The sequence below is a fragment of the Euleptes europaea genome, chromosome 3, assembly GCF_029931775.1.
Source record: "Euleptes europaea isolate rEulEur1 chromosome 3, rEulEur1.hap1, whole genome shotgun sequence".
Lineage (NCBI taxonomy): Eukaryota > Metazoa > Chordata > Lepidosauria > Squamata > Sphaerodactylidae > Euleptes > Euleptes europaea.
Window position 1 is genome coordinate 93115978 of NC_079314.1, and position 12488 is coordinate 93128465.

A 12488-nucleotide genomic window follows, 5' to 3' on the forward strand; every position below is an offset into this window, starting at 1 on the left:
AGATGTTCCTTCCTTGTTTGGGATGGTTTGCAGTGGAGCCGTCAAAAACAGAAGGGGGTGCTTACGTCTTTGCCTACGTGTGGATTTGTTTAGTCTTGCCGGTGGGAAAATGATCCCTTCCCCCAAATGAGGTATGCAAAGTTTGGAGTTTATACCACGAGAAGAAAAGGGAGCACATAAAAGAGCAAAAACAAGGCACCCTTCAGAAGGATGGATCAAGGAATGCTGGTGGTTCACAGACTTGCAAGCTTGTGAAGCCACCCAGCTGTTCAGTCTGGGAGGTTGAAGACCTGCCTCCAGGTGGCAGAAGGTGGGATTAGCAAGGCCTTGTTCTGAAGAACAGGCAGTGGGGATGGAGGGTCAGAAGAGAAGGGTCTCCCTACGCTTTCCCCTCATTTTGCCTGGCCCAGTTCTCAGCGGAAGAGGCTGGCTTTTTCTCGGGGTCAAATCCAAAAAGCTAGTTTGGGACAAAAAGGTTTCTTCCAGAGGGCATTCCTCGAATAGTTGCTTCAAAAGGCATTGCGGTCCAACACTGCACTTTTTAAAGGGTTACTTTAAGAAAGGTTTCCAGCCCAAAGAAGAATGCTGTGAAGCTCTCAAGTACTCTGCCCTAACTTCACCAGTAAAGCTGGATGATTATTTGCACCATTTGGAATTAGAAAGACCAGATCCGCTTACTCTATAGGAATGGTTTTATGTTTTTGCTTTTTCTGTTTGTAATCCCTCCCCCTTAACTCTTGGAAGATGTTTGGCGCTCGGAAGTGAGAGTTTGGGGTGGGGTGGGGGGACTAAAAGTGTCCCCTCCTTCTTGGCCAGTTACTGCAAGCTTCTTGTTTAGGTTCACTTTATCAATCACAAATTCCCTTACCAAAGAGGGTTTTTTTTAGTTTTTTTTAACTGCAGCTGAATATCATTATAATGCTATAATAATCTGTCAGTCAGGAGCTCTAGCTTTTATTAAAAAGAAAGCTCCTTTCATTGCAGAGATACATGTTTCTCCCTTGTATATTTGCAATGACAGGAGCTAGAGACTAGAGGCAGCTTAAAATGAAAGCTGGGAGTTCAGAGAACCTGATAGACAGGTGATGATGTTACAATGATATTCAGTTATTGGTTTGGGTGGGGGGGTTTTGGTTTTTTTTTTAACAAGGTGAGAAAGCCCTTGCTGTGTGTTATGGTGGGGGAAATGGCCACAAGTCTGTCCCTACCTGGAAGACACCTTTTTCATATTTTAAGGAGGCAAGGACATTCCCTAGGATAGAGCCTGCTGCCTTTTAAATCTCATGCCCATAATAAATGGAGCCACTATGTCCTTTGCATCTGAAGAAGTGGGCTTTGGCGCACAAAGTAATAAAATGTTGTTAGTCTTTAAAGTGTCACAAGACTCCTCTTTGTTTATCTGCAACAAACTGGTAGTCAAAGACCAAGATTGTGCTGTCAGTTCAGTTCTTTGCCCTGATCCACCATGTAGGAATGGGAAAGGAGAGAACCACACAGAAGCCCTTGTCTGGCTGTGTAGTCCTGCCCTTCCATTCTCTCTGGAATGGGTGGTCAATAGGAAGAATTTTCTAACCGTTAGAGCAGTTCCTCAGTGGAACAGGCTTCCTCGGGAGGTGGTAAGCTGCTTTTCCCTGGAGGTTTTTAAGAGGAGGTTAGACAGCCATCTGTCAGCAGTGCTGATTCTATGACCTCAAGCAGATGATGAGAGGGAGGGCATCTTGGCCATCTTCTGGGCATGGAGTAGGGGTCACTGGGGGTGTGAGGGGGGGAGGTAGTTGTGAATTTCCTGCATGATGACCCTGGTGGTCCCTTCCAACTCTGATTCTGTGATTCTTTTGACCTTGGAACCACCGACTGCATTTTAATTAGAAGTCACAAAATGAACAAAGCATTGATACCAGAGCTCTGATAAATGTTTTGTGACAAGAGCCGTTCCACCATGCTGGATATGATTCCATCTTGCTCAGAGCTCAGCCTCCCTATTTCACACCTGCTGAAAGACTTGCTCTCATTAGTATATACGCTTTAGTTCCTTATTTTCTACACTTTAAAGGCAGATGGCTCCATCTGTGGCCTGCTGCAAGAAGACAAAGCCAGTGCATCTCCCCCAAACAAACAACTGATGCACCAGTCAATTAAGTAGCCTTCAAATATTTGACTCTTTCTGAATAAGGCTAAATAGACATTCATAAAAGCAAATAGTTCTACTGAAATTGAGATGCAAACAGAGTTGTCGCTGAAAGCTGGGGAAGGACTGAATGAACTGTGGCTGTTGAAGGTATTTTAAAAAAATGTACATGTGTAAATGATATTGGGACTCAAGGACTCAGTGGCTTGGATCCAATGAACAAGTTTCATGCACGTCCATTTTATTAATAAAATTTAAAAAACCAAATAAAAACCAAAAAAAGTTTCATGCATGTTAGCCTCTGCCATGGAAGACATTTCCTCTTCCTCTAGAATCTCCACTTGAACAAGATCAATGGTTTTCAATGAGGCATTGCGCCAATGGAAGTTTTAAAGGAAGAAGTGTACTGTGTAGCAAATACAATCTAAGTTTATAGGATCCAACCTAGTATTTACCGTAGGTGTCTGTATGCTGTACCCACCTTTCTCCTGGCCAAGTCATGCAACAGTACAATAAAACACAACAAATCACATCATTAAAAACATAAATTGCATTAATACGTTAAAACAACAACTTTGAAAACACCCTGTGCATATATTCCCTTTGGCTCAGACTCAGGCTACCCAAAATACTCTGCAGAATAGTTCTGTTTCACAGCCTCATCAGAAAGACAGGAGGGCAGAATCCCCACAACCTCTTCTGGGAGACCGTAGTACGGGCATGGGCAGCCACTGAAAAAGCTGAAGCCCATACTCTCTTAACAGAGTATGCCCTAGACTTATAGTCAGTAAGGTCTGCTGGCAAGAACAAAGCAGATTGCAGAGTTTTATACTAAAAGACAGCATAAATAGGTATTATTAGGAACCTGGAGAGACAATTCTGAATCAATGGAATTCCCAAGATATAGAAGCTATAAAAGGAGAAGGGGGTAGGGTTGTCAACCTCCAGGTACTAGCTGAAGATCTCCTGCTATTACAACTGTTCTCCAGCCGATAGAGATCAGTTCACCTGGAGAAAATGGCCGCTTTGGCAATTGGACTCTATGGCATTGAAGTCCCTCCCCTCCCTAAACCCTGCCCTCCTCAGGCTCCGCCCCAGAAATCTCCAGGTATTTCCCAACCCGGAGCTGGCAACCCTAGAAGGGGGAGGGTTGGTGGGTGCTGAATATGTCTAGGAGAGCACAGGGTGGGAAAAAGTTAGAATATGACTAAGGAACAAATTTCTCCACAGAAAGAATAATAGTGGGTGGAATCACTATGTCCAAAGAAATAACATGGTATGGGAGGCCCGTTATCACCCAGTTTACTCCGAACCCCCCAGATTCTGAGAATGATCTTAACATGGAGAAAGAAATAGAAATAGCAACCCTCAAGCTGCGAGCATCAAGTAAATGCTGATGTACAGCTTATTTCTCATTCTTGCTCTTTCGATCATGTTACTATTGTGTTAACTTCCTTGCCTTCCATCTGTTTTCCATATTAAAAATACCCTATCTTCTCGTATTTAAAGCCTTCTATTCACTTTTACCTCCTTTCATCTCTTTTTCCCACAGCCATGTCCCATCCATCCTGGACAAGTTGTTCTTTTGATGACGCCCCCTCATTTGTGTGCTTTCTCAGACTCATCCATTCTTTCTCAGTTATAAGTTTTTATGTTTGGAATTCTTTTCTTATTTGTTATGCAACTCCATGGTCTATGTTAAAAAGCATTTCTTAAGATTCATCTCCCCCCACCCCTTCTCCACTTCATTTTTCTGTCCTTATTGCTGACCTCTTTCAATGAGCATTGTAACTCTCTGTCCTTCCTATTTCCACTTCCTATCTGTGTACGGTAATATATTTTAGGTTGTGAATTTTCAGGTGGAGGCTTTTGCGATTTTCCCCTACTGCAAAGCAGCTGGTATCATTGAATGAGAAAATGTTGTAATAATGGGCAATTTCAACCAGATTCACAATGACTGCATAAATAGATATTTCTAGATGTGATAGATCTATGTTTTAGAATAATCTATTAAAACAAGATGGAAGGCAGCCTGATAGTGCAAGCTATAAATGTTGCTAAACTGGATCAGGATGCTATCAAAATCAACATATAAGTAGGAGGAAAGTCAAATGCAGATGCATTAAATCTCAAAAGAAACAGTTCTCAAATGTAGTCGTTAAAGGGGAGCTGAAATAGAGAGTCGGGATAAAATATTTTCAGGAGACTTGCATGCTATTTAAAAATATCACAATAAAAGTTAATTGAAAAAGTACACTACTGATCAGACACAAGGGGTGAAAGATGCCAGTGCAGTTAAAGAACAGAGTCAAGGAAGCTCTAGACAGCAAGAAAACTGCCTTTATAAGTATAAATGAGGGAAATAAAAAGAGCACCAATGGCAAAATAAATGTATGTTGATAATGGGGCAGATGGGGAAAAACATTCAGAGAATATTGCTAAGAACAAATTTGTTTAAATATATCAGGGCAAGAACAGAATGCAGTCAGATTATTAGATGATAAAGGTATTAAAGGATTGCTGAAGGAGGATAGGAAGACTTCAGAGATTCATAAATCAATTCAGTCTGAAACACGTTTTGTTGGAGGGCATCTGAATTTTATCAAACAAAGATTACAAGAGATATGGTTAAATGGAAAATAAAGGGCACTAGTCTGAACAGTTTTTTAAACAGAACTCTGATGTGAAATAGTTGATCTTCCTAATGAAAACGTGCAGTGTATCTAAAATCAGCCTCTTCTATGAAGGATCAGAAAATGGTCAAGGGAGAACCAGGAACTTACACACAAATTTGCCTGATGTTTGCCATTTTTTACAGACAATATCAAATTATTCAGGATGGTAAAAACTCAAGCAGACTGTGAGATCAAAAAATGATCTCCCCAAACTGGGTGAATGGATACACAATGGATGTCATGTTCCAGGGTCCTACTTGGCTGAAGCACCTTCCCTTGGGTTCAGACAAAGAGGGATGAGGGTTGAGCACCACTACTCTCCTTTCTGAACTGTGAGCCAGAGATGATGTGCCTTCCTTAGCCTTAGGAGCCAACATGGTGTAGGAGCCAGCATGGTGTAGTGGTTAAGAATGGTGGTCTGGAGTGGTGGACTCTGATCTGGAGAACCAGGTTTGATTCCCCACTCTTCCACATGAGCGGAGGAGGCTAATCTGGTGAACTGGATTTGTTTCCCCACTCCTACACACGAAGCCAGCTGGGTGACCCTGGGCAAGTCACAGCACTCTTAGAGCTCTCAAAGCCCCACCTACCTCACAGGGTGTCTGTTGTGGGGAGGGGGAGAGAAGGTGATGGTAAGCCGGTTTGAGTCTCCCTTAAGTGGTAGAGAAAGTTGGCATATAAAAATCAACTCCTTCTTCTTCCTCTTCCTCAGGCTTTTTAAAGGCCCTGGCCATGCCCGTGGCATGCCTAATGGATTTTTTTCCCCAGATGCCCTACAGGGATGAGGCAAAACTTGAGAGTGGACACCTTCAAACTATCTCTCCCCTGCTGCTCCCCTTCCCCACTCCCAGTGTCGAGTCCCCAGACCGTGGGTTGTCAGATAGCTGGCTTTTAAATGTCCAGCTGTCATTGATCAGTTGGCTGGAGTGTAGGTTTTTACAGGGTGAATTTACAGCCCCGCTGGGCCTGATGGATGGCAAGTTTAGAACCCTGGGGCATCAAGAAGGAGGATGGTCTGGCTTCGTCACCACCACAGCCCTGACAGTGGCAAATGAGATTCCATGTCTGTGTGTGCCAGTGCCACACTGGGAGAAAAATAACCCCCAGCTTCACATATATGCTGCTGGAGTCTGAACCAGAGGTGACTGAAAAGGAACGACATTGCAGTGGGTAATTTAATGAGAGCCCTGATTTTGATGGCCCAGGCTAGCCCATGTCAGATCTCAGAAGCTAAGCAGCTTTGGCCCTGGTTCGAACTTGGATGGATCACCAAGGAAGTCCAGGGTTACTACGCAGAGGCAGGCAATGGCAAACCACCCTTGTTGGTCTCTTGCCTTGAAAACCCTACGAGGTCACCGTTACGTAAGTGGACTGTGACTTGATGGCACTTTCAACCACCAATTTAATAAGAACATCAGCTGTGTGTAGAAGCGACAAGGCAAATTCTCTGTTAGTACCGCATAAGAATAACATGGCTAGAATCAAAATGCCTGTGTATAAATCTAAGTGGTTCAGCCACATTTGGAATATGGGTTTCTGCTCATCCCACTTCAAAAAAGGATATCATAGAGCTGAAGCATAGACCTGCGAAGAAAGAGCAAGTGAAATGATTAAAGCCTTGATTATCCTTCTCTGTGCCTTTACAACAATGAGAGGAAAAGTCATTTGGGACTTCTAGGTGAAGAAAGATTACATACTTGAGAATGAACAAAGATTACACAACTGATATTTATAAAATTATGGATGGTATGAAGTGAACTGAGTTTTCCCCCAACCCCCTCTGTAATAATATAAAACTTGCAACTGATTTACAGTAAATTCAGGATAGATGAAAAAGTATTTCTTCATACAATGCAGAAATAACATGTGGAGTTCCTTGCTATAAAATATAGTTTGGAAATAAGAGAGAGAAGGGAAAATACATAGAGGAAAGGGTTGTTAGTGACTATTTGCCAAGATAGCTAAATGACTCTGAATACCAGTTTCGGAGGTGGGAGAAACTGGGAGCTTCCTGGGAGCGGCTGGCTGGTCCCTGTTAAAAACAGGATGCTATGTTAGCTGGTCGATCTCCTTTACTAGTCAACCGATGCATAGAAGCAGTGTTCTATGGTATTTATTCCCAAGTAAGTATGGCCGGGGAGGGTAGAAATGTGATAAAATAAATAATAAAGGCTGCAGCCTAATCTCCAGATTGGCAGCAGCTTGGACTCGAGTTTATTTATTTAGGCATTCATACCTTACTTTCACCCCAATGATGACTCAAAGTATGTGTGTGAGTTAAGTGCTGTCAAGTTGCTTCCGATTTATGGCAACCCTATGAATTAATTACCTACAAAATGTCTTATCATTAATAATGGCTTTGCTCAGGTCTTGCAAACTGAGGGCTGTGGCATCCTTTATAGAGTCAACCCATCTCATGTTGGGTCTTCCTCTTTTCCTGGTGCCTTCAACTTTTCCTAGCATCATTGTCTTTTCCAGTGAGTCCTGTCTTCTCATGTGACCATACTACAAGAGCCTCAGTTTAGTCATTTTAGCTTCTAGAAACATTCAGGCTTGATTTGATCTAGAACCCACTGATTTGACTTTTTGGCGGTCCAGGGTTTCCATGAAACTGTCTTCCAACACCACATTTCAAAGGAATCGACTTTCTTCCTGTCAGCTTTCTTCACTGTCCAACTTTCACACCCATCCATAGTAACAGGGAGGGAATACTATGGCATGAATTAGCTTGATCTTGGTTGCCAGCGATACATCCTTACACTTAAGACTTTTTTCTAGCTCCTTCATGGCTGCCCTTCCCAGTAATTCCCCCTAGGTCCATTTTGTCCTCACAACTACCCAGTGAGGTAGGTTAGGGTGACCCGCCCAAAGGCACCCAGCAATCCTCCATGGCAGAGTGGAGATCTGATCCCAAGTATCCCAGATCCTAGTCCAGCAGTAACTACTACACATGCTGACTCTCATGGCTCCGGTACATGCTGCACTTGGATTGGTTGGTTTCTAAAAAGGTCCCAAAGGTTGAAAACTAGCCAAGATGACCAAATGGCCACAGGGCCCCTTTACACAGAAGTCTGCGGGAACGGGCAGGAACTTAGGCAGTTACAGTTTTGGCATGCAGGGGTACCAAGAGCAGTACTAGGGTCGTTGAAGCACTGGGCTTAGGGTTGCCAGGTGCCTCTTCGCAACCAACAGGTTTTGGGGGCGGAGCCGGAGGGTGGGGTTTGAAAGGGGAGGGGCTTCAGTGCCATAGAGTCCAATTCCCAACGCAGCCGTTTTCTCCAGGGGAACTGATCTCTATCGGCTGGAGATCAGTGGTAATAGTGAAGGGCCATGTTGTCTTATAGAGTCTAATGAAGACAACTAGGAGGAGGTTAAAAAGAGCAACAGTTCTTTATTTAGCTAAACACAGACCTGAGGGTGAAATTCCCCACAAATAAGATGCAGAGTTACTCACCCGAGAAACAAAGGAAAGTCAGTATCATTTATGCATTCGCATGGGGCAGGCCTATGGCTGCTGACAAGCAGATTGATACACAAAAGCACCAATGCACATTCAGTGTCCACTTCACTCTAATTAGCATAGCCACAGATATTGGCCAAAGGCTGTCTTTAAGCAAGTTCTAGGTCTTGTGATCTTAGTAACTAGAAATCACATTCCTAAAGATGAAGGTAATTCAGAGCTCTCTACTGGCGAAAGGCCGTACCAAGCATGATTTGTTGGTTCATGGCTCCCGGATGCCAACTTCCCAAAGCTTCCATGTGAGTGCGTATGAATACATAGTGTTCTAAACCAGCCCTTATATCTGGGCTTTACAATAGCAGGAGATCTCCAGGTAGCCCCTGGAGGTTGGCAACCCCAGCTGGGGAAAGATTGCGGCTCCCTCCGCCACGGGGCTGACCTCGAACCAGCTCCGCCTCGCCGAGCAGTTGCAAAAAACCCGAAAGGGCAGCAATCCCGCGTCCCTCGGCCAGAGTTTTTGGGAAGCCCGGCGGGATTAGCACGAGGCCTGGTAGCGCCGGATCTCTAAATCCCCGGAGGCCCGCCCGCCTTGGCCCCGCTCGCGCGCGCGGCCCCCGCCCGCCGCCGCGACCTTGGCTTGACCCCCTGGGCCAGCCGCCTCTCCCGCCCCCGACGACGCGCACCTGGAGCAGGGCCGCCGCCCCCCCCCCGGCGCCCAAACACCCCCTGCCCCAGCCCTGACCCCACCCGGGGCTCCTGCGCATTGGATTCGCCACTCTTTACATGCACTTTTCCCTCATCCCTATTCTCGAAACTCCACAATAAGCCGCCGTGCAGAGTTTTGAGGATTCAGATGGGGGAAATGGGCATCTATCAGAGTGACAACCCCAATGCAAAACCTGCCATGGATCAATGGCCAGGGAGAGCCGGGCGGCCCTCGCGCGCCCAACTGCTGGGGGCTGGCGCCGCTCCAGCCCTGCCCCGGTGTGCCATCCCCGCCCGGCACTGCAGCTTTGGTCATATGAGCAGCAATGATAAGGGCCCTTTTGCTCCCCCGCCCGCCTCTTTCTTCCGACTTTTCTTGCGGGGCTGCGCTCGGCCTCTCCCGCTCCCTCTCGCTCTCGCTCTCCCTCTCTCTCACTCTCCTTCCAGCAGTTGCGGGGATGGCGATGACCGACGTGCTCAAAGCGGACGACATCAAGAAGGCGGTGGGAGCCTTTGCAGGTGAGCCGCGCCGGAGCCCCCCCCTCCCCGCCGGCGCCTTTGCCCCGGGCGGGGAGGGGGCTTCGCCGGAAAGGCGAGCTGGAGGGAAGAGGGGCTGGGGAGAACGCGGGGCTGGTGGGAAGCCAGGCATGGGTCCTCGGCCAACTTCCTTTGGACGCGAGGGAGATGAGACGCCCCGTTGGTTTTGCAACGGAGGACGAAGGGTCCGCTGCGGGCTGGCTCTGTCCCGCAGGTTGGCCAGAAGTTTTCAGGTTTGGACGGCCCGGAGGCCGGCGCGGGGAGCCCCCGAGTAAGCTCCCTTCCTGGCACCGTCCTTCAGCCCCGGATTTTTGAGCACTGCTTGCTCCATTCCCACCAGTAATTCCGCCTCTTGCCCAGAACTTCCATTTGTGCACGGGAGGCTTTGCCTTAGATTTGCTGCTCTGTAGAGGCACATTCCCCCCCCCCCCCATCCGAATGCTCAAAACTCAAAAATAAGCCCCCGTGCAGAGTTTTTGAGCATTCGGATGGGGAAAATATGCATCTAAAGTGGCAAATCCAAGACAAAACCTCCCGTGCATAAAAACCTCCCCCTCTTTGTCCCGGTGCTTTCGTGTTTTTGTGTGTGCTTGTGCATTTCAGGCGTGGAAGGCTATTTTGGAAGTTAACTGGGGCTGCTGGAGAAGATGCGAAGGCCACTAGGCGTCCAGACTTTACCTGCAGGGCTTCCTTCTTTCGAGCACACAGCGGGCAAGCTGCCGCGGAAGATTCAGAATGGGGAGGGATGGCACTGGTGGGGTGAGCTCAAGAGCTTAGACTCCTGCTCCTAATGCATACAACTCCGGGATGTATGCAACACCCCCCCCCATTCCCTGCTCCTCACTTATTCAGGACATTTGCTCTTCAGGGATTAATGGCTTTGAACAGAGATAGATATAGCTACTCCGGCACCTTCTCCAATGCATCCTCTCCCCCCCTCCCCACGGATTACCCTGCACGACCCCACCAGTCTGCAGTGTGCCAGAAGCAGAGAGCAGAATCAAGCCGAGGTGCCTTCATGAACTCCAAGGAAGCTTCGCCCAGCCACCCCGCCCAAGACAACTGCATTGTCCCAGTATCTCTGGTCCAGGCAGCTTGCTTTCCAGAATGTTTGTAGGTCCAACCCTGGCCATGTAAGAAAGGTCCTCCCCGCCTCTCGAAACCTGCTTAAGGGGGTGACCTTGCTAAATACCACATGAAGGGCTAAACTCCGAAGGAAAGTCATGGACCAGCCCCAAAATTGAAGGCACAAAAGCATCCTCCTAAATTGCTGTAATCCCTGGCTCCTCTTTTCTCTAGCTCCAACATCACTGGCAATGGGGGTGAAAGAGAATCCTCTGGGAACTAACTGATCAACTCCCCCTCCCCACACCCCTTCCTCCACTTTTCATTCACTCTGGAGTTGCTGGCAGGACTGGAGGAAGGCTGCTGCCCAAATAAAGAAAGAAGCAGAGCATTCAGCCCTACCTAATCAGGGCACTTCTTGGAGGTCATTCACTGTGTTAGATTTCCCTAGTGCCTCTCCTGGATTCAAAGCCACTGGCAGAAGAATCTTTAATTTCAGTCACTTTGAAGCTTCTGAGACATCTTTTTTTTTTTTTAATTGATCTGGATTCTAAAAAGAGGGCTGCGATACAGCGGTCTCTAGGTAACTGCCCTACATGGATAGACAGGTGGATAGCCAGCCAGCGTGGTTTTGTGGTTGTGGTTACTAGGATTTGGGAGACCCAGGTTCCGATCCTCACACTACCATCTAAGCTCACTGGACAACCTTGGGTCTGTCATCCTTCCTCAGCCTAACCGACCTCTCAGGGTGCTGGTTGTGAGGATAACATGGAGGATGTTGTAAGCCACTTTGGGTCCTTGTTGGGAAAGCAGTGGATACATATAGATAGGTCCCAGGTTCAATCCCCGGCATCTCCAGTTAAAAGTATCAGGTAGTAGGTGATATGAAAGACCTCTACCTGAGACCCTGGAGAGCCGCTGCCAGTCTGAGTAGACAATACTGACTTTGATGGACCAAAGGTGTGATTCAGTATAAGGCAGCTTCATGTGTTCATATACACAAAAAATTCGCCATTGTTTTAAAAAATACACACCACTGGAACACCTTGTTGCGAATTCCGGTGCTCTTAGTCAATTTCTAGTTTGCCCTACCCCTTTGGGGCACTGGTAGATCATTTTAGAAGACCAAAATTAAGAAAAGTAGCCCTGTGTGTGCTTACTTGAGATGGCCCAAGTTGTGGTAGGTAAATTAAAAAGCTCTGCTCCGACCCACGACCACCTGGTGCCTTTCCATATGCTGAGGTTTCCATATGATAGGTTTCAATAATTACTGTTAATGGCTGTCATGCCTTTACTTCTCTGCTTTACAACTTATGCACATGCCCTGGTTGGCTGATAGAGATCAGAATGTGCTCAGTCTTGTGTTGTCTGGGATTTGGGGGTGGGGGAGGAATATTACCCAGTCGATAAGCTGCTAAGCTACTTTTGCCTGTCATCTCCATCTCCACAAGCATAGGCAGTTGTCCTGGGATATTCTGGCATACTGTGCAGTTATCTAGCTTGCACCTGTGGGCTGAGCCAGTTGTGCATGACAGGAAGCCCCATTGGAGACTTCTGAATACATGCACAACATGAGCTGGGGAAGAAGATGGAGGTCACTTCCCCATCCCCAACATTTCATTGTTCCCTTCTGAAATAAGACGGGGACCACTTTACTTCCTCCCCGTACAATCTTGAATTTTTCTTTAAATGAGCACACATTTTTCTGAAGCTTGAAATGTTCCAATTGGTTACACACTTGTATCAAGCAATCACAAAAGCCTTTGTTCATTTAAATCATGTTTAAGGAAATTAAAGTGCTTTTCTTTTGGTAAAAGCTTCTAAAAGTTGTGAAAAGTGGTTTTCTTTCTTTTTTGTTAAGGGTTTTGAAAGCTTCTCCCACTGTTGTTAATCTTTGTCCTTTTAGATTTTCCTTTCT

At 46.5% G+C, this 12488-nt stretch overlaps 2 protein-coding genes across 2 annotated transcripts in view; both read left to right on the forward strand.

The window, feature by feature from the left end:
- Positions 1 to 12488, forward strand: part of PVALB (parvalbumin) — a 179728-nt gene that overhangs the window by 155102 nt on the left and 12138 nt on the right. The window contains exon 3 of the mRNA XM_056847386.1: positions 9419 to 9487. Within this exon, the coding sequence (XP_056703364.1) occupies positions 9427 to 9487 (61 nt within the window). The 5' untranslated portion in view covers positions 9419 to 9426. The remainder of the gene's footprint in view (positions 1 to 9418; positions 9488 to 12488) is intronic.
- Positions 1 to 12488, forward strand: part of IFT27 (intraflagellar transport 27) — a 195563-nt gene that overhangs the window by 133222 nt on the left and 49853 nt on the right. The gene's annotated exons all lie outside the window — the stretch shown is intronic.